Below are 22,692 nucleotides of genomic sequence, written 5' to 3' on the forward strand. Positions count from 1 at the left end.
AAATGGGACTTGTAGATTATGGCCATGACCTCAGGTGCAGAGATGGTTCTTTTAACCAGCCGCACAGGTGATGCAAGACCATCTGTGGCTTTGAGTGGGTCTCTTGGTGGTTTTCATGTTTCCAATAAAAAAACTTGTTAAAAGAAAGGTGGGTTAGGTCTCAAGATTAGTGTATTATTGCCCATAGATTTCCTCTAGAAATTTCAGTTTTCCCTATAAACACTTTTGCATGTTAATCTAGGCCAAATTGTTTTGATAGGGATTCTATACCATCCGTCGAATTCATTCCCCAAGGAATTTGTATGATCTTAAAAACAAATTCCCTACAATCATACGGACCATGATATTAATTTATACTTTATTTGTTCCCGTTATATCAATATCCACCTTTCAATTAAAATATCACTCATTGATTTCTGGGTTAAAAACTCAAAATCATGAAGTTTACAAACTCTGTTTCCATCTGATATTAAATAGTGTCAAATTAAACTTCAGCACAAAGGAAAAAAACGCCAAAATCTTGGCCATTTTTTCACTTTATTATGTTAGAATCATTTCCACAAATGTCCAAGCATTGAAATTTAGAATCACCGCTAAAACTATTTTGAATAATCAACCAACCCTTTTGGAAGGTAAACACAACTCACCCCATACCAAAACAACCATATCTTAATCTCCGATAAATTCACCCAGGATTTTAAAATATTCACTTTATGTTAGAAGGTACTTTCTACAACAGAAAACAGGAGTTTTTTTAAAATATATATATATACATATATTTATAAATTAAAAAAAAGGCACCGAACGAACCTGCTCATTTCCAGATGGATATTCATAGAAGTTCTCTTTAAAATGCTGTTGGTATCTTCTCCCAATATATCACAAAATGCCCAATAAACTATTCCAAAGTCGTGCTCTCTATTTTATTACAGAAACCCAGCTTGCTATTCTCTGATTTTCCTAAAATCAGTACTTGTTGCAGCTCAAAAGTTCTACACAAACAAAATGAGCAATATGTTGGAAGAGAATGTGAATTAGAAGCACAAAGATAGGGATTAATGATAAATGAACAGGTATCAGGTACATTTGAATAGCATTATAATTACAACACCCAAGCTCTATAAGGTTATATGCAACTATTACAATTGGTTTCATAACCATATAATGCCCCTTATTTCGGAGATAGGGGGCTACAAGGTTAAATGTCAAATAAAATGGTGTCATACCCATTTTATTGCATATAATGAATGCTCTTTATTTCAGAAATATGGACCACTTTTAACATTATGGAACATCTTTTACCATTCTAAAAATAAAAATTGTTAGCGTAACATTTTCCAAAATAATGATTTTAAAGCCTAAATGTCAGTGTTATTTAAAATCTTAAAGTTTAAATTTCAAGTTTGATCTCAAAATTTGGGATTAGGCTTTGATGATGATTCGAAACTCAAAATCTTCTAGAAACTCAATATTTTTGCTATTGATAAGTCCCACCAACACAATATAACACCATTGTTGAATGGGTCATGTCAGCATGCTATCACAGAGTTATGGTGGTCCCTTTAATATGGAGACGTGTACATACTTACCTAAGCATTCCTTGATTTACTAGTAAAATCGGAGACGTTACCTGAATTCATTATGAGTTCTTCAAATATTTGTGAAAGCATTCACATCTGTCCTTATGTTGTATTGGCAGGTTGCATTATCTTCTTTTCCTCCAATGCTAGTGATTTGTGGAGCCTCTGAAGATGTTCTGAGAACTCCATAAATAACGCCCTTAACTGCTTAGCTTTCTTGTGTTCTTCAGTGCCAAAGCTGACAATCCTTATTTTTTCACCAGGCTCTGGAATTCTATCACATGGTTGACTCTGCATATGTCATCATGATTCAACAATAAAAAGCAAGCATACATAAATGGAAATTCTCTCTACTTGTGTAAACATTTGACACTTGGACAAGGTCAACCTCATCAGAGGTCGGATCCTTGTAAAATTGATCTGATTGGATGATCATAAACGTCAGCAAAAAATATAACAAAAATTTCTATGATGTTGAGTTGAGACGATATTATGAATTCCCCCCCCCCCCCTCCGCGGAGATTGTTAAACTAGTTAAATTTTGTTGGGGACATACCTTTTAATATAAAAGAAAAGCTACAAATAAAAACAATGCAAGCAAAATACTATATAGAGATTAAAAGATACAGTTATGGGTATCAGAAGAATGTGATCGACTATTAGCTATAAAACCAGCGACAGGGAAGACATTATTGAAGTAAATAGTATTTATGCATCCCAAGTTGAATTTTAGAAGAAAACATTAAGGGATAATTAAGGGAAAACATGGATAAACTCATACGAAGAATTTACATGCAGAGAGAATCTTATAGATGATTTCAAATGAATGAAAGTAGAATATATGATGGGGTATAGGAAGAACTTGGATTTGGAGAATGAAATTAAAAGAAAATGATATCCTTAAAATTGATGTGGCATATGATCTTGCAATAGCAACACATAATTCGAATGTGTAAATTAAAAGATGAAAGAGAACAGATGAAAGCATATAATAAGTTATCAATATAATTAATTTAGTGGGAATTGAAAAAGAAAGGAGTCATAAATAGATATACTGGCATTATTAAGGACATGAAATAAGGGAGTTGTGATTAATGTGGAAAAAATGATGAGGAGACAAATAAATTCCCAGTTACAATTGGTTTACATTAACCTGCAAGTTGAAAATTCAAAAAAGCAAGAGGAAAGCCCAAAAAAGGCATGAATTAGCGTAGTTAAAGTGGATATGAACACAACTGAATTAACAAAAAACATGGTTTAAAGCAGAATTTAATAGAGGAACAAGATTTGTTCAGCCAACCCCCAATTTTTGGGATAAGTCTTTGATGATGATGATGATGATGACGACAACAAGGATCTATTACTTATTATTATTATTAATATTGTTGTGATTGTGCTTTTCAACCCCAAAACTCCCAATTTAGATCATGTGGTACCATAAACAAGAAGTTCCCTTGCTAGAATATGCAAATATGCTCATCGGAAGACAGAAAAAAAAAAAAAAAAAAAAACAGAAGAGAGAGGGTAGAACAGAAATTATGTGCAGATTGAATCACGAGGGCTTTGACTCAAAAGATCAATGTAAATGGGCAACATTTACTTGACCAAGTATGGTGTATCCATGCAAGAAACATGGTTTGGTGGAAAATGGTTTATCATCTTAGCAATCCTCTATTATAATATGAAGACAATACTTCAAAATTAACCTCGAAGTTTGGCATGAAGTTCCCCAATGTTCCTGCAACTGTACCACGCCTTAATTTCTTCTCAGTTATCACCCACGGTCTGCATACAATGAATAATAACATAAACACTTAGTTGGTCATTGAATAATTAGAACATTAAGATATTCAGAGGGTGGCACAATTATTAAATAATAAGAAGTAAAAATACGCTGTAGGTTTTGAAATACTTGCTTTACAAAGGGAATGCAAATTTACGTTATTGAAAATCACCGATATTCGGGTGTGTGAATTCAACAAAGGTTGCCTTAGGGTTCATTTCTTTCTTTCTTTATTCATCTTGTCTGGCTATAGTTCTACTATAAGAACTTACAAGTCTGTCCAAGGATCGGGGCAATGTTCCCAAGGTTCAACCTCAGCAATAGGTCCTAAACAAACAAAAATTAAGAAAAAAATGCTGTCTAATTCATTGTGCAGTGTGACCAAAATACTTCACTGGATTTTGGGACTCTGCTTCTCGCCTCTCACTCTGTATTTAACATGGTTTTGTTCCGATCACAATAGACCTAGAACCAATTCAATAATTGAGTTTAACATGCTCACTACAAGGAGGTTCTTAAGTAAACTAGAACTAAAACCGCCACAAGTTCACGTTCAATGCATTAGTATTGTGGAAATCATTATTCGTCAAAGAGTCAAAAGTAATAAGAAATTCAAACCAAAACTGAATCAATAAATGAAACAGATGCAATAGATATTGGCCCAGCCACTTAGAAAACACTCTAGTGTAAACATAAAAAAACAGTGAAAATATATACCTTCCTCTCAAGGACAAGATGATATGAAAAGAATTGTTTACGAAGTCAAATAACTTCTGGAGCTTCTCTTGGTTATCAACAACAATAATCCCCCTTGTATATGATTCCAATGACAAGCTGGGGAACACATGTGCTTGACATGAAATAGAAGTATGCTTATATATGAAATCCACAATAGTTGAAGCAGTTAAATCCTTTTCTAAATTATCGATCAATATATAATGGAAATCGCCAGTTTCTCTATGACTCTCAGTAGGAGCAGATTTTCCTCCCAAGTCTACATCTTGCCCAGTCCTTTCCCAATGATTATTACTCCGCCCTGTTTTTCCAAACAAAAGAATTACATCGTTATGTTCTAACTAGTAATAGTAAGTGATTTACAGAAGAAAAAAAACAAACCTTTATACATCCATGTTGTATTAATTGACCGCTTAGAACTTTTTGTCTCCTACAAATGGATCAGAGGTAGCAATTAGCACTTTCAAAACCTTATTTTTAGCTCTTCATACAAAATCTTCAAAACCAGTAGTGTTATGTAAAATGACTTTACGTGAATTACCTCTGAATGGCATGCCTGGGATTTAGAATGAAGTGATCTTGACTTATATTCAACCGTTGAGTCATGAATTCGCTTATGGCTGCTAACAACTTCGCCAACTGAAACACCATCTTTAGAGATGAAACCAGGATTATGTGAAGCCACCAAAAGTTTCTCTCTAGACATCTTCAAAAAAGCATCCAAGATTGGATCAATACATGCATTTGGAGATTGGAGTAAGCAGATGTGTTCAACACCAGTCAAAGTCTTTGTCCCTGCATTGGGGCCATGTTGCCAAAAAACCTCAAAGGTGCAGTTGCACATCTCTTCTCCTTTGGAAAATGTATGCTTTTTAAAGTTAACCTGTTAAAACATAAGAGAGAAATTCATCAATATTTCTTGAGAGGGAGAGGGAGAGGGAGATGTGCATATCTGTTATAATGGCCTTCTTCCATGGGGAGGGGGGTATGCTAGCCCTTTCAACTTCAATCGTCCACAAAGACTAAAGTTAATGTAAGTGAGGTCTAAGGGCATGTTTGATGTGGGGTACCAAGTCAGCAATGAGTGCATTAGAGAAGGTGAGGTGAAAACCATCTTCTGCCTAAATTAACAGCACAATGCCAAACGAATCGGTGAGGTACCATGTTGGCAATGTCCATATTTCTTTTTAAAGGGAGATTCATTTAGAATCTGAGCTCTTTTGGTGTTTGTTGGCCAAGGTCTTTGGAAAGAAAGGAATACAAGGACTTTTAATGAACGGAACAATCATCTCATGACATTATTAATAGGACTCTTTCGCAACCATTCTTTCATAATTGATTATATTTCTAAAAATGACACTATGAGAAACCTTTATGGAAAAAAATTCTTAAAGATCTGTTCCCAAATGAGAGAAATTATTTCTCCACCTCCTCCACTTTCTCTCTCCCTTCAACGCCCCCCCCCCCCCCCCCCCACCACCAACAACCATCCCTCTTCTGCCAACAACAATTGTATGTGGATGTGAGTTTGGCGAAGAAAAGAGAGGGGATAGGGACAATTAAAGAGTACTCTAAAAAAAATTTCCAACCCCCCATCATACCATTGTTGCAAACAAGAACACATTGGAACAATGAGAGAAAAGGATTTACCTATCTTTAAGAACATTACAACGGTGATTGGATGGATTACAATAGGATCAGGCACAAAATGATGAAGATCAATGTTAGGGTACTAGTAGAGTTGTTAGGAATTCGGATTAGATGAATAACAATAGCTTCAAATCGGAACTAGATCTAATTCAATAGATTTTTTAGATCGGATCCTAACTAGGTTGTGTTAATTGGATATGTATCCAATCCGAGACTTTTTGGGATCAGATCCGATTTGATAAATTGTTGGATCAAATTGCTATCAGACTAAAACATTTGGATCTGAATCCATCCCGAGAATTAAATCTAGAGCCGTTCCAATAAGGGTTGGATCAGACTTGATGTGATACTTCTTAGATCATATCTGGATCCAATACTAGGTCCTTATCGGGTTGGATCTTATGGGATATCAACATTGGGATCCAAATTTGATATTATATCGATAAGAATAGATTGAACCAAAAATTGATTTGATCATTTATTGGATCAAGTTTTATCAGGTCAAGTTCTTATTGAGTATCAACATTTGTATCCAAAATTGATCTGATAACCACCCGGCCTTGATCGTATTCAATTCTCATTGGATCCAGTTCGATAACTTATTAGATCTCAACATTTGGATAGAAATCCAGTTTTAAAAAAGGCGTGCCAATTTTGACTGAATCATATCCGATCTCATAAACACACTACAAACACACAAGCATGCGCACACACACATTTTTTTTTTACCATATATATACACTATTACGAGCCCTATTTAGTTATTAAAGTAATTATAATAAACATTAGATTCGATATTTGATATTTTACCTAATGGGAATGAGTTGTGTTTGGTTTGAATTTTTAAAGATGTGATTTATTAGGTTAGCTTAATATATACACACACGCGCAATTTTTTTTTACTAAGCATATATCATATATGCATGGAATATAGATATACTTTACAGGCCTTATATAGTAATTAAAATAATCATTAGATTCGATATTTCATATTCTACCTAATGGGATTGAGTTGTGTTTGGTTAGAATTTTTAAGGATGTGATTTATTAGGTTAGTTTCACTTTCCTAGCTATCTTATCTATAGGAAGTAGACTATAAATAAGGGCTTATGGATTTAGGCTCAAAGAAAATAATATTTAAGAGAAACCCTTTAGAAGGTTTTCCTCCTTGAAAGGGCATATGATGTAAACAACCCCCCCGCCCGCGAGCGCCAAAAAAAGAAGAAGATGGAAACTCCTCAATTAAATATATTAGTATATTTTTATGTTTTATTTTTCAGGTATGTGACCTATATATCATATATTTAAAACAAGCTATATAATTTATATATTTCCACCCATATTATAGATTGGAACGTGGCTGATCCATAGACGTCTATATTTATCATATCGAGTCCTTATTGGATGCTAGACCCTTGATTCAAATCTTAAGTCATCGGATCTAATTTTGGACAATATCTGATCCATAAAGAAGCCTAGGCATTGGTGGGAAGGCAAGCAAGATTTCTATTTATGATTATGTAAATAGGTCATTTTAGTTTATGAAATAATTGAGTTCTTTTTAAATCATTATCGAATAGAAGATTGTGTGTACTGCTATCATAATCAATTATGGGACCCTTAATTGATCATCAACCACAAAATTAATTGTGATCGATAATGGTTATTAAACGGTCTCTTAGTGCATTTTAGTTTATGAAATAATTAAAATTTTCACCATTATCAAATAGTCAATTATGTATGTGTTGGTAACACAATCAATTATTATGGGACCCATAATCGATTATCAGCCACAAAATTAATTGTGATAACAGTCTCTAATTAGCGCGAGGCACCTTCTTTTCTTTAGTAAAAAAAAAAATGTTAAAAGGGATTTAGAAACTCTTTTTCTTTTGAGGTTCTTGTGTTTAGATGGAAACAAACAATTCTTAATGTTAGTTAATTTTTTTTTCTTCTTCAAATGTTTTGATCCATTGATTTTTCCTTTAAGCTATTCTTTGATTGACATGTTTTTTTCTTTTTAACACAACTTATATTTATCAACAAAATAGCTAAGAAATTTGTATTTTGATCCCTAGGAAACCTGTATTTCTCTGTCAATCTCAGCCTAGGGATTGGTACTGTTTTTCCTAGGGATATTTTTTTTGTCGAGAAGTCCTAGCATCTCAACCGTCTGTTTGACATATAACCTCAACTCAGTGTTGAGGCTAATGTTTCCCAAAAAAAAAAATGCAAACCAGAAAAGTAAACTTGAGGGTATGTTTGATTGCATGGAAAGTCACTTTCCATGGAATTTGAAATCCATGGAAAATTAGTTGTGGAAAATAGGTAGGGTTGGAAAATCAAATTCCATTGTTTGATTTCACTTGGATAAAATCATGGAAAATTATGAGAAAAAAGAAGAAGAGGAGAAGGAGGAAGAAGATGATGAAGAGGGAGGGGGGAGGATGCGGTGACGGTAGTGACAAAGGTGGTGGCGGGGACAACAGCGACGGTGGCGGTGGCGGCGACGACGGCGATGGAGGCGGCGACGATGGCGACGGAGGCAGCGACGACAGAGATATGCGAGGAAGATGGGGGGAGAACGTGGTGGTGGTGGTGGCGGAAGAGGTAAGGGATGAAGAAGAAGAAGGAGAAAGAGAAGAAGAGAGAGAGAGAGAAGGTGGTCGGAGACGGAGTCGACGGCGACGACGATGACGACGATTGCAAGGTTAGTGTAATGATGGTGGTGGTGGTGGGGAAGAATTGAGAATGGAAAATATGGGTGGATTTCATTTTCCCACCCATATGGGTGGGAAAGTGAAATCCATGATTTAGTGGACTTTTTGAATGGGTGGAAAATGAATTTCATTTCCATGTGCAATTAAACACTTGAAAAATGTCATTTTTCATGGAAATTGATTTTCCACCCTATTTTGCATGTGCAATCAAACATACCCTCAATAAACAAATAGAGAGGAAAAGAAAGAAACATTGATTTGAAAGCCGATTCAACTCACCGATTCGACGATTGCGTCGTAAAACTTGATCTCGTTATTGTGAGAAAAGACATACGAAGCACAAACAGTCATTCCTTCGATCAATTTAGAGCACTCGTTATCCTGCAATTGAACTGCAATCGGCCGAAACCTCTCTTTGAAATCTTCCAAATCTTTCAGATTCTTGAAATGTCCAATATGGAATCGCTCGTCTTCATCATCTGAGAAGTTACAGTATTTCACGATTAGTGTCTCTTTCTGTAAAACAATTCGAACGCCATACCAGGCGTCATCATCGTTTGATCGAAAATCCATGCAAGAAAACAACGAATCGGACGAAATGTTACAGGAATTAGGGTTTCTGGAAGAAAGTTGGGGAAATTTTGAAAATTTGTAGATGAGAGAAATGAAAATTTAACTAGTGGAGCGAAAAGACGGCTTCTCGTTCTTGGTGTTGGGCCTACTATTGGTTTGGGTAATATTTTATTATATATAAAGTAGAATTTTTGCTCACAACTCACAGACTCCCCAGTGCCTGCCACGTCAAGCATGCGAGGGTAATTTTGTAAATTAAAGATGCATTTAATACACGTGTATTCATGTGATTGGTGGATTTCAGATTTCCTTGAGAGGTTGATGTAGACAGTAAAAAGACCACTGTACAGACAGCTTCACAGTATGGTGTTCTTGTCTGGGTGGGTCTGGGAAACTATTTGGAACTTTCGGAAAATCTTTTGATAACGACGTATGTATAAAATGTCTTGAAACATGTCCCAAAATGTTAGTTTCTTTTTTAAGTTTCGAGTACTCAGGTGGTCCAATGTCACTTGTGATACATTTCAAGTCTTTTTCGCTCTAAAATATAACATAGTTACTTTTAATAAAAAATTAGAGCATACTAAACAATGGGTTCCGTACACGCGAAAAATGTTCAACGTTTAAATACTAAATCTAATGTGAAAAATACATGATCTCAGCCGCATAAATATAATCCAACGGTAGGGATCTATATTCAAGAATAAATATCAATGGGATATATATATTATCATCATATATACATATAAATCCTGATTTTTCTTTCATGCACCAAATCATGTATTTTTTCATTAGTCATCTGCCCAGATAAAAAAATGGAATGGAGGAACATGATTTAACAATTACTTGATCCAAAAATCTTTGGGACAAGAATTTATTGTTAAAAGGGTTTTGGTAACGTGTGTCATTAAAGTGCAATAAATACACTTGGGAATTGAATTTTGTATCAAAAATGCCTTTAAAAAAGTATTTTTTTTTATATTATCAAAATACTCTCCTACTCAAATTTCTAAAGTGTATTAGTTGCACTTTAGCGGCACATGTTAACAAAATCCTAAAAATAAATATATATATATATATAACACGAGGCATTTCAAGGTTAATTTATCAAAATTTAACAAAGGAGATGTATATTTTAACATTTTTAAGAAACGATGGCAAAATAGTGTATGATCGTCTTGTGATTGAAAAAGGGTGAATAGGATCGACACAAATCAAAATGCCCATTGCATTTTTTCACTTAATTTTCCAACAAGTCATGTGCAATCCTACCATGGTTTTCAATCTCAATTACCCATCTTATGATATCATAATGTACTCACATGGGCTGTGGATCTCAAACAATTTTCAAAATCATTGATCTCATAATACCATTCATCATTAAATAACAAACTTATTTTGATTTATAATTGAGACTTTTCTAGCCTTAATTGGTGGGTTAAGGCTATTATTTTTCTAATTAACTAAAGAGTAGGGATCCATAACAGTGTCCCATTCATAACCAAGGTCAGGTGGCACCCATTTTTTGGGACTCACTGATAGTATAGATATGTGGTCCATCCGTTGATGAACCTATGTATCAAAAGTATCAAAAACCATAGTGTTTGATAACTTGTATGCTCTAGATCTAAGTTCTATAAAAATAATTTAAATTCTTAAGACAATACTATAATCAATGGATGCACATAACCAATCAAACTGATCTTTTGTGCGTAGATTCACTAAGGGATGGACCACATATCCATATGGCAGTGGGTAACCAAAAATTGCCACATGGCATAAAATGAGGTGCCACCTGATGTACTTTAGGAACGGGGCACTGTTTTGGATCCCTACTCTTTATTAAATTACAATTTCTTGAGTACAAAAAGAAAAGATTTTGAGTTCATATTAGCCCAACACCATCACATTTCAAATACTTATTTTCAAGGTGTATTTAATGTATCTTAACGATTGCCCTTTGGGCACATGTTAATGAAAACCATATTAGAAAAATATGGGGTCTTCCCGGCTATAAGAAAAAAAAGATATTGTGTCAGTGTTGACCGAACACAATCAAGCTTCAAAGGCTTATTTCCAAGATTTTTTTCATTAAACATCCATAACCATTAGAGATACCCTCATAAAATTTTCACCATGCACCATCTCAGTGTTGGAACGAAGGCAGTTCAGCATTTTACTAATAAAAATGGTTGATAGGAAAATGCTGAATTTATTAACAAAGAATATGAATTTATTAAAAACTCTTCTTAAAATATAACTAGATAAAATGCCAAGAATATTGCGGAGGATAAAAATTGTAAGCCGCTACTGATGTCACATGTCACTTAGATATTTAAGTTAGCTCATGTAATCCGACCAAATTACACCAAACCCGAGAGGGAGTAACTCGGTTGAGTCAAAAGGTGAGATACGCCCAAATCCCCAAAAATAAAATATTTGCTAGTATCAAGGAAAATTCAAAATCTTGGGTAGGAAATAATTTAAAATGAAAAAGTATGAATAAATAAAGGATTTTGATTACATACATTCCGAATCAAAATGCCTTTTATACAAAAAGATAAGATCAATAAAGAATTCAAAATCAAAAGAAGATCTTAATGAGATTATAAACACAAAAAAGGCATGATTTTTCATCCCATCCATCGTTACTCTGTTATGTTTTTTCTTATCACCTGACTCATTCGAAGATTGTGTTGTATTGTTGACTCTAGAGGTGGAGTAAAAATTTTAGCATCCACAAATATCATTTTAAAAGAGCAATGAAAAATGACCTTAAAACCTCTTATTTGCCATTTATCACATCCTCTGACCTTGTTATATATTTTTTATTTTTTAACCACACTAAATCAAAGGAAACATTTATTATACAAAATAAAGTTATTAATTATTATTTATTTATTTATTTATTTATAATGGAAAAAAAAAGAGGGAAAGAAATAAACGATACTGACAACGATCAATATGATTGCTAGTGATGTCAAATTTTTGTGTTCCAGTGCACGTTACCTGTGCATCAAGATCAAATGGAGATTAAGAACAGCCACTTACAATTATTTAATTTGTTTTGTAATATTTGATAGGTACCCACACCACCTTATGGTCCCACTACTTACCTAACGTCGAGTCATGGGAATACATTTGAAGTAATGGGCTTGTTCAGTCATTTTCAACCTTCACTTATACATGACATGTGGCACTCAATCTAATTGACACATGTCAACATAACACACACCACGTGAACATTTGTAAAAAAATCTAACCTGAAGACCCAATGATAACGAGTTATTAACATTACAAGCATTTGAGATTACCTACATATAATACATAGAGCTTCCAGAGCCAGTATACTTGAGGACTCTCAACTCACTGCCTGCCTCTTATGTCCTTCAATCTCTTTGTAGAATCTAAGCTCAACAAAAAGAACTTCTTTAAAAGTTATTGTAAAACAATGTCACATCTTTAGGTGGACACTAGCATTTTCTGTAATAAAAGTTTCCTGATCGCACTGCCTTGGCATCCAATCACAAAATTTTACAAATTTTAAAATAAAATTGAATTTTAATTTTAAATTTGGGAATTCAGTGGCCATCCAGTTTCAAGACCTTCGATCAAACCAAAAATGATTTTTTTATATTTTAAATATATGTTTTTCCAAGAAATCAATAGGACTCTGGTATTGGATTGAAATCTTACTAGCCTAGTCAAGCTAGACTGACTCTATAATATAATGATTCGAAATGGATGCCTATAATAATTTCGTTACTTTACATTGGCCTCTGTCGTAAGACCATAGTCAAAATATAATTCATTAGTTTACAATTCTGGGAGGTATGAATAATTTTCAACCAAAATTTATTTAGACGCAATTGAGTATGTTTGATGAATGTAAATCTGAAAGAGAACATCTTTAATTTGTCGTGTTTCACATTCAAATTCAAATAGACAATAAACAGATTATTTTGTTGCTGAAGTCAAAATGGTGTTATGGATTGGAACCTAAACACAAACACTTACTTGAAGTGGCCCATATGCTACATTTCGAGTCCATCTACCCTTAAAATTATGGGGTGCATCATGACAACTGCAACAAGGGGTCTGAATCCGAGCTCTTTTTGTTGCATGACACGTGGCACAGTTGATACATGTTAGCAGCGCACAGACCACGCAAATGGGAGTTTCTTATAAAGGATATAACCTAGAACACTCAATGATCAGAGTTATTAACATTACCAGAGTTTTGAGTATTCATGCATAAACCCCAAAGGGTTGGTGAGACAACCAACACCATGTCTCAATAAATGGAGGTCTTGAGTTCAAATCACCCCTTAGCGCCACCCTCATGGAGGGGGGGACTAAATGTGCCCGAGGATTAGTTGGGTACTCTAAGAGGCCACTTTGGTTACAAAAAAAAAAGGAGTATTCATACGTAACACATAAATAAATCTTATCATTTGAAAAGCTTCCTGAATCCGTTCAGTATTGTGAGAGCTCTCAACTCGCCGCTCCTCATGTCCCTCAATCTCCTTCGCAGAATCTACATTCAATATATAAACATCATTAGAGGACATCATAAAACATATCACATCAAAAGGTGGACACAGCTACCAAAAGAAGGAAAATGATTCACTAGTAGATTCTTGATCGAATAAAACACACATAAAAACCCAGCTTCTCATTCTTTTAGTGCATTCTTACCATCAGGATTTAAAAGGAAACTCATCTATTGGGGAGAGCCTAACCAACGAGACGTACTCAGTAATTCAAGAAATCAATCTGCATAAAGCAGGAGAAAGTGTAGTCTTACATATTGTGTACGAAATAAGATCCTTTGCTCACTGGTACACAGGTCTATCGCTAACTGTTTCAAAAACAATTTTCGGTTGATTTGCTTTGGAGATGTCACATCCAAGTCAATTGACCCGCTTCCCTACAACATAGAAGGAAAAGATGAACACATTCAAAGCAGCTAGAGTAAATAACGGAAAAACATATCACACCCCTTTAATAAACTGAAACAAACTACTCAACTCACCTGGAGGAATTTGGTGTACTTCGATATGCTTGATTCACAAGTATCTAAGATGAATTGTAGTGCGTCTTCCTCTATCTCCGGGTATCTAATGTCCTTCTTAGATGCCGTCTTATTTGATGCTAGAGCAGCCATCTGGGCCAAATGTTTGTAAGATGATTCAGAAAATCATGGAAGGAAAGCGTATTTATTCAAAAATTTCATTGCAACATTTAAGAGTGCAGTGTCAAACCTCTTCAAACTGTCTAGACATATTTGGAGGGCTGACCACTAAATAAGCATATGCCATTAACTCTAATGGCCAACCAGTGATCTGCAGAGGAAACCGTTGAGATCTGCCCAAGAATTATAAGAAGATAATTATAAGCCACCATTATCTCCTTTAGAAGTAATGTGAAGATCTCATTCATGTCCAAAGTTCAGTAATGGAAAAGAAAAATATCATGGAATTGGTTACTATGCATGTAGAACTGTGAAAAAACGAAATAGCAAAGATAACACAATTGCATAAAACACAGGGACTTACGTGGTTCAGCAGTCTGCGTACGTTCATGGAACAGAACAAGAACAATCACTATTTTTTCATAAGTTTTACAGCCCTAGCAATCTCTATTTATATAACCGAGAGTAACCAAAACATGTAAAACTTCCCAAAACAGAAACCCCTAAAAAATAAAAAACCCTTAAGAAAATATTACACGATTGCCCTTTTCATACCCCTTAAAAAATTCGGGACGGGGGCGCTGCCCATTGCACCCCGCAGCTTTGCGTAGCACAACAGAATATAAGACAATTACACAACAAGAACCATCCCCAGACCTAAGAATATTCACATTTCCATGTGGATTGAAGCTGGAAGAACCAAAAATTCCATGATTGAAAATAAACCTAACACAAATTCAAACCAAGCAAAGACGAGTCGTTTGTTCAAGTAGAAACTCACGTGGATAAACCATGCTTCCTTAAGGCCTCCAGTTTCTCCTTGTAACATTTATCAGTTTTGTTAAGTGACAATGACAACTCAGCTGAATCACTCGGGTTGGTACCCTCCTTGGGAACAAATCCGTATGATAGTAATAGCTCTCCATTAGATTTCTTACCGTATGATATAAAAACCTGCGTTAAATCATATAGAGTTATCGGCTATTTTACCACTAAGATCTGACTGGACGGTTCATACATAGTTTCCAAAGTAGAAGTTTTCACCAAAATACCTTAATCCTGTGTATGAAAAAAGTTGTTTAAGATTGTCGTTTAAAACAAATTATATCAATTCTATGTTATATTAAAATGGAAATCCATCTAAACTATTTTTACCATTCTTGTTTACCTGCTCCCCAGGTTGATATGGCCTATCAGTAGAAAAGACAATTCCTGATGAAGATTTGTCATAGTCCAAAAATGTCTCCACCTAAGCCAATGAAGACATTTCAAATGAAAGCTTAAATCATATAACCGATAGAGAAAAAAAATTCTAATAAAGAATTTGTAATGTGGAAAATAGAAGGCACCTCACAGCTATGATTAAGCATGTCTGCCCAAGGGACTAAGGCAACCCTTCCATCCATTGAGGGCAACCGAACCTGTAATGACAGGTAATAGGTTAATAGCTTAAAAGATAAATCCTACCAAATCACAATTTTCACATAAACCTATTATCTTTAACTACGTCCATACAAAATCTCCATGCACTTTTCCCTAAATTATAATCCTGAAAATTACCAGTTGAGAATATAAACACATAAAGATGTAACTGTACAAGTCCCGTTATGATATATGGCATGATCGTCTGGTAGAAATGAACAAGAAATAATGATGAAAATATTTGTATAGTGAACTTACTAAACGTGAGAAAAGAATGCCGAAGGACCATTTGAATGTCTCCATATTGAATACCTGAAATTAGATATAAATGTACATTTATAACAAATGGTGATAGATTTGGTTTAACAGCAGTTACATGAACAAATATTTATCAAAATTCGGTAGTAGTATCTGGAGCTAAATGTTTAAATACTTCATGCTTGACCTATTGAGAAAGGTGTGTGTTCGGTTCATGGATCCATAAATGCATTACGATGGTTTATGCATATGAGAACCAACACAATTCCATGCAGTTAAGTAATTGAAGCCCAAGCAAGTATCTTACGAGTCCCATCTAGGATATCTTCCATCCCAGATTTTTCTTGACTGGATAATTGACCATCCGACAACTTCTATAGAATGGATGGTTATCATCACCAAATCGTGTTGATTCCAGGTGTAAATGATCCCTGTAGTCTTTCTCAATAGTATAGTAGGTTTTCCATATAACTTTATAGCAGTTAGCGGGGAGTGTTTACCTAGATTTTTCCAAGATATGTCAAGAATGTTGCTCCAATTTTGAATTTTGATAAACTAAATGGAAACACCAGTATTTGGAGTATGGCATAGATAATAATGATGAATTATCTAAAGTAAAAGTAAACATGAGTTCAACAATAGTTCTTTAAGAAGCAATTACCTCTTCAGGAAATAAATGAGGATACTTGGAAAATATCCTGAGCCTTAAATCATTGTACCTGCATATGTAATTGCAGACCATATTCAATAATTAGAAGCCACAAGACCGTGGATCAACAATCAAAGAAAAAGCCTAGAAAAGGAAATTTAAGTGAACACTCATGCATGAATGAAAATTGAAAAAATAAATAAGAACAAAAAGAATGCATACGTTCCAGTTACATCATTAATCCTTTCAATTGCTCGCTCCCTTATTTGAGAAGCTACCAAATATGTGTCTAATTCTGAACGTGTCCTGAAATAATATACAGAGGCTGAAGAGGAAAAAACTGAGAGTACACTCTTCTGTATTTGGAAATTGAGAACTTTAAAAACACTCCACTTAGTAATTAAGTTAAAGCTGAATAAAAACGTACCAGTACAAGAGCGAGTAAGGTTGTCGAGGCAAGGCAGAGATATAATTGCTCCATCTTGAAGATTTCATGACACTTGCTTCACTGATCAGGTAAGTTGCAATTAATGGCCAATCTGGTACAAAATTTCTTTTTAACACTTCACCGGCTTCAGGACAGCTCCAATCCTAACATACAAAGTTTTTTTATTATAAAAAAGATGGATAAACAGGACAATTATTTGTGAATTCATTATGAGGATTTCTAAATGAAAATGAATAAGATTAGTTTTGTACAAAAGTTGTTGGCTTAATTATCGAAAAACAAATTCTTCGGACGACAGACAATTATTGAATCTAGGCAAATAGTGCTTAAACCCATAGCTCGGTTGGTTTGACACATTGCAAAGCAACTTTGAGGTCGTGGGTTCAAAACCCAGCTTACCTATCAAAAAAATAAAAAGAGGCAAATAACTAATTACGAATACCGATAAAAAACCTACTTCTGAATGCTTTGAAAATCTGTTTATCTACCAAGATAAAATATTTTAGAAAGTTGGTTGCTCTGCAGGTTACAAGCCCATACCACTGTAAAGCATCAATCCGTTCAATTAGAGGGCAAACTCATTCATAACTACTTAATGAGTATACTCTAATTAAAGAGTATACACACCAAATTAAACAAATTTAATTTGCAAGAGTTAATTTAATGTAAATTATGTATAAACATCAAGTTAAATTAACTTAATTTGCTTAATTCGTGACAGCTAATTTGAGTATCAACTGTAAAAATTCAATACAGGTCTAACCCCCAAAATTATGTAAATCAAAGAAAAGGAAATCAAATTAAAGACAATTACCATAAAAGTAAAAAGAAGTCAAATTTGAGCTTAAATTGATAAGTTTGGAAATCTAATTCTTCAAAGAAACTTACAGAATCTGCTGTGATAACCAGAGATGGAGGAACAAACAGCAATTTCTCTCCCTTTCTTATATTCTTCAAAGCAACTAGGCCTCTCTCACCAACTTCGACTCTTTCGATCGCCATTTTCTGTGCTGGGAGACCTGAATCTGATAACCATCTCTGCAGAGCTGATGCGTTCTCCAATGAATCAGTATCACAACCCCATGGAATCTTCTGGTTTACTGTGGATATAGAGCAACGAATCGAAATTTTTGGAGATGTCTTCGGAGAATAAGAGTTTCTGCGAATTGGGGAAAGATTGTGAGAGAGATTAGGGATGAGTGTGGTGTAGAATGTTCTAGAAGCTTCGGCCATGGTTACAGAGAGAGCAAGAGAGGGAGGTGAAAGAGAACCTTATCTGTTCCCGTTGGAAGGATAACGTTATGTGAGATATTTAAACGTTGGTTATAGCTAAAGAAGGGAAGATTGTTTTTGCCCGTAAAAGGGCATTGTAGAAATATTACTGCAAATTTAGACTTGTTTGTCCCTCCAATTTTTGGTGATTATTTGAGATACCCTTGTGTTTCAACCTCATGGCATGCCCTTGACTTTGGTCTACTCTTGTGTACAAATGTTGAATGACTTAGATGCCGTCATCTTCACTGATTTTTTCTCCCAAAAATATGTGTGATCTTCAAACTCTTTTAACCTAGGTAAATTTCTTTTAATCTATTTCACCTTTTACCTTCAATCCATCATATGGTTTAAAATCTCATCCGAGACTCAGATGATTTGTTTGATATGTCTCAGTTATGGTACCATCCACTAATGATACAAATAGACAAGTCAAATGTATCGGACAAAATTTAAATTCATCGTTCATTTTTCTTATTATTGAACGAGACGACTCAAACGTATCAAAAAATTCGTTTGAGACAACTCAGTCTCATTCATGGACGAGACGAGATGTAAAAATGAGTTTTAAAACCATGACCATCAATCCATCATCTTTTTAATATCACAAGCTTCTCCTTACAAAGATTGATTCTATGCTATCAACCTAGGTATCATAGTCTTGGAACACAGTAAAACGATGATGATACAAGGATGCCGAGAGCAAATCCTCCATGACATTTTTTCCCTGTTAAATTTGATAATTCAATTGTTGCTGATTCTCAAATCCCTCAATCAGGGCTAAACGAGGCCTTAATGTTTTTTTATTTTATCCGATGGGGTTCTTCTTTATTAGTATTTATAGTTAGATTAGATAGACGAAAATCCTAATACATTGAATTTGACTAACAGTTTAGCAGGAAATAGTGCTGTTGCATCAAGAATTTGAGCCTATTAAAGCTGTCTAATGTAATTTTTTCCACTTCAAGCAAATGTGTTTTCGCCTTATTGCTATGCAATAGGAATGAACCTAGCTATCGTGCCAAGAATCAATGAGATTGAAAGGCTGTGAAGGCATAAAATCATAGTTACATGTATTTATTTATAGACAATTTTTGTTTCATCCATGTAAAATTTTGGTTCTCTATAGAACTTAGTATTGGAATCCCAAGGGATTGGCCCAATGGCACACGTAGCAATGAATTCCTTGGGGCCACCCTCTAGGGTTCAATTAACCCTCGACTCAACCAATTGCACATAGGACTTTTTGAGAGGGCAGAGTGTGTGACCATGGCATTAGTCGGGGATACCCACGATAACGAAAACAAAAATTAAAAAAATATATTTAAAAAAAAGTACTTAATATTGCATGATGCAAGCATAAACATGGGACCTATGTGTTGGAGATGAGCCCTACCTTATTTAGAGTCAATCCTATTTTAGATGGAACATGTTTCTCATTTAATAAAGGAGGTTCTTGATTTGCCAAATCGTACGGTTTATTCATGCGCATCTGATTCCAGTTAAGTATCCCTAAAAACAATTTAGAGAAGCGATTAGTGGTTGAAGTTCTTTCTTTAATAAAGGAGTTTGTGGATTCAATTCTAGTCAAGACCATCTATTTGCAATTTTCATTTGATAAGCATCATCATTCCACTATTTTTAACCTATTAAAGAAAAATAGAATCAACCTTATCATGTGATTGCAACTATATAAGCTAGATTTATCATGTTTGAGGCTGTAATGCCACAACTATTGTCAAACAAGGTATCGATTCTCACCATTTGAAGAGTACCTCCCAGGAATGTTGTATGTCGAAACACGATTCCTCCCTAGAGTTAAGGAAAGAAGGGTTTTTTCCACATCACCTAAATAACCCCCAAAGCAATCATAATTGACAACCTAACACCACTTAGTCCCAATGATGATTACTCGATAGATTAGAAAGCATGAATTGAGCAACGCATGCACATTGATAAAGAGTAGGTCACATTGCCATACCAACGTAATAATATGCATGTAAGAGAAAATAAAAAATGTGAATCAAAATAGATTAGAATATTAAATGCTTTGATCAATTTTACAAGTTCGTTATATGTTGTTGACCCAAAATTATCTATCTGACCCGATGAAATTAACAATGAAAGAAAATAATCAAATAAATTTAATAGATCCAAAGTGAGAGAAATGAGAGATAAAATAGGGGTTTAACATAAGAAACAAAAAGAAAGCAGAAAAAGCGGGAGGAAATTGAATAATCATAGATTTCAATGTGTTGTATCTTAGGTGGGCTCGATCATATTAAAATGAAAACTCATGCTACATTGACTTCATTCGACACTACATTGAATCATAGATTTATTTCCTCGAGAAACAAGTTCAAAAAATAGTGATTCTTTATGCACTATCATGACAACGCATTGTTGAATATAGTATCGAACGAAATCGGTCCAGTATTTTCCTAAAATAAATGAGCGAGTCTTGAATGTAGTAAAATGTGATCACATACGGATCCTCCAATAAGCAAAACCATTACCATCTAAAATGTGATCCAAAGTCATCTCAATCTTGCTCTTCGTGTCCAATCAAATATTACCACGTGGGCACTAGTTTGGCCATCTCGATGAACCAACACACCATGATCAACTTGATAATGGAATATCAGCCGTTGATACGATCACTTATACATAATAAACCTGTCCATTAAATCTATAATGAAAATTATTGAAATCCACTACTAGTACACACCACACACTATCTTTTTCAATAATTTTTGAAGCACGCGTGCTTTAAATAACGTGTAACGCATCTTATCTAAACTCAGTTCACACCACAAAGGAATCTTTTCCATTAAATAAGGAAACTTTAACCTTTCAAATTTCAACTTTTGAGTGAAATACGGTAGTTAAAAGTTAAAAAAAACATTGTGATTTCTCTTTCTCTTACAAGAGTAGATTTCAAGGTGGACCCACTACAGGTGTGGGCCCCAAAATTATAATTTTTGCGACACAAGTCGTGCTGACTGTCCTTAAAACATTTTTTTACTGTAAGATTAAAGGGTAATTTTTTTTGGCATTTTATGAAGATGCCATGCAAGGGCGTGCATGTCGGCTACTCATCACTGAGCACTTTGTTTTTGGCTCAAATGATCAAATTTGATGAGCGTAAGAATCGTAAACGTTGATGTTTGGCAACCTTAATAACTGCCACGTGTAAAAATAAAAAAAAATAAATAAAATTAATCGAATAATCATGTTAAGGTGACCTTAAGTTGAAATCTCATATCGCTTTGGATAAGAATCATAAATATTTTTTCGCTTGTATCTCAACGAAAACATCTATGTCTCCATCCACTTTCACGTCAAGAAGTGCCAAATGAGGTTATGGACTGAGGTCACTTCAGCATTAAAGGTGAGGTCTTCTGGCTAAAATCAAATTAACTTATTAAAATAATTCTACTTAGGTTGTCCAAAGCAAGGGGAACATCAACAATTATTGTAAATAGTGTAATTTTGACTGAAACATAATTCAAATCTGATACTGCAAGGGAGTTGGGTGGTTATCCTTCTTTAGGTCTTCTTTGCTTCCACATGACGCATTCTTTCGAGTACATGGCATTGGCTTCAATGAACATAAAACATTGATCAATAGAATTAGTGACTTCCGACCATTCGATTCAGTGTTTTTTTTATCATAGGACTCGAAGATCACAATTTGATCGTTAGGATCTAAACAAATTAAGGACACTTGACAATAGTATTTATTTGATTAAATTAGAACTCCTAAATATTTGAATACTAAGATAATTTAAGAAATAAAATAAATATTTGAAAAAAAAAAGATTAATGATAATCTTACTTGAAATTTTTTACTCAGTTGACATGGCAAGTGCACAAAATCACAGATGATTTTGTGCACTTGCCACATTAATTGAGTACAAATCGAGCAAAAAATTTTGAATCAGAATATTATGACTCAAAAAGAAAATTTCTGTAGAGGGTTTTGCATGTTTGAAAATATATCAAGATGCAAGGAGGTCTAGCTCTTTGAGGGGGACATGCCAATTTAATATATTTATATTTTCTACCAGTTTTACACTTTTATTTTGGGGTTTCCAACAAAAACACTGCTTTCCATGTCTTTGGATAAAACAAGCAAAGATCACTTGGATTGCTTTAAAAAACTTCCAATGCTTATAAAATGACTTCTTTTGTGCCACGACAGGATGGTGTGTAAAACCAAGTTTTTGTGCCCTATCAAAGTTAGTTTTAGAAGGGATTGGATAAAATATTGACACCGAAACATTGAATATTTTGATTATATTTTGTATTATTTTAAATAACTCGAAATGACATGATAGATGCACATAGTTACGTCAGAATGGGTCTTATATAAGATTCATTGGATTACTTTCATCACTAGGGGGTT

General features: G+C 34.3%; 2 protein-coding genes across 3 annotated transcripts; both read right to left on the reverse strand.

The window, feature by feature from the left end:
* Positions 1–246: 246 nt before the first annotated feature.
* LOC147411761 (SAWADEE protein) lies at positions 247–9,179 on the reverse strand. 2 transcript variants are annotated; one of them, XM_086452122.1, is made up of 7 exons: positions 8,748–9,179; positions 4,640–4,804; positions 4,480–4,528; positions 4,081–4,399; positions 3,287–3,365; positions 1,631–1,871; positions 247–992 (listed from the first exon to the last, which is right to left on the reverse strand). In XM_086452122.1, exons 1-6 carry the CDS (start codon positions 9,039–9,041, stop codon positions 1,683–1,685), a joined length of 1,095 nt encoding a protein of 364 aa, XP_086308248.1. In that variant the 5' UTR covers positions 9,042–9,179; the 3' UTR covers positions 247–992; positions 1,631–1,682. The 2 variants fall into 2 exon arrangements, with proteins under 2 accessions (XP_086308248.1, XP_086308240.1); XM_086452114.1 differs by having other exon boundaries at positions 4,640–4,981.
* A 4,061-nt stretch (positions 9,180–13,240) lies between these two features.
* On the reverse strand, positions 13,241–18,314 carry LOC147411762 (Rubisco methyltransferase family protein). The gene is made up of 12 exons (XM_086452158.1): positions 17,901–18,314; positions 16,992–17,155; positions 16,787–16,870; positions 16,577–16,634; positions 15,916–15,969; positions 15,585–15,656; positions 15,404–15,484; positions 15,017–15,189; positions 14,306–14,408; positions 14,077–14,208; positions 13,849–13,971; positions 13,241–13,578 (listed from the first exon to the last, which is right to left on the reverse strand). Exons 1-12 carry the CDS (start codon positions 18,243–18,245, stop codon positions 13,492–13,494), a joined length of 1,476 nt encoding a protein of 491 aa, XP_086308284.1. The 5' UTR covers positions 18,246–18,314; the 3' UTR covers positions 13,241–13,491.
* Between the last annotated feature and the right edge of the window lie 4,378 nt (positions 18,315–22,692).

Source organism: Akebia trifoliata, chromosome 1 (genome assembly GCF_017979445.1).
Source record: "Akebia trifoliata isolate Shusen 1 chromosome 1, ASM1797944v1, whole genome shotgun sequence".
NCBI lineage: Eukaryota > Viridiplantae > Streptophyta > Magnoliopsida > Ranunculales > Lardizabalaceae > Akebia > Akebia trifoliata.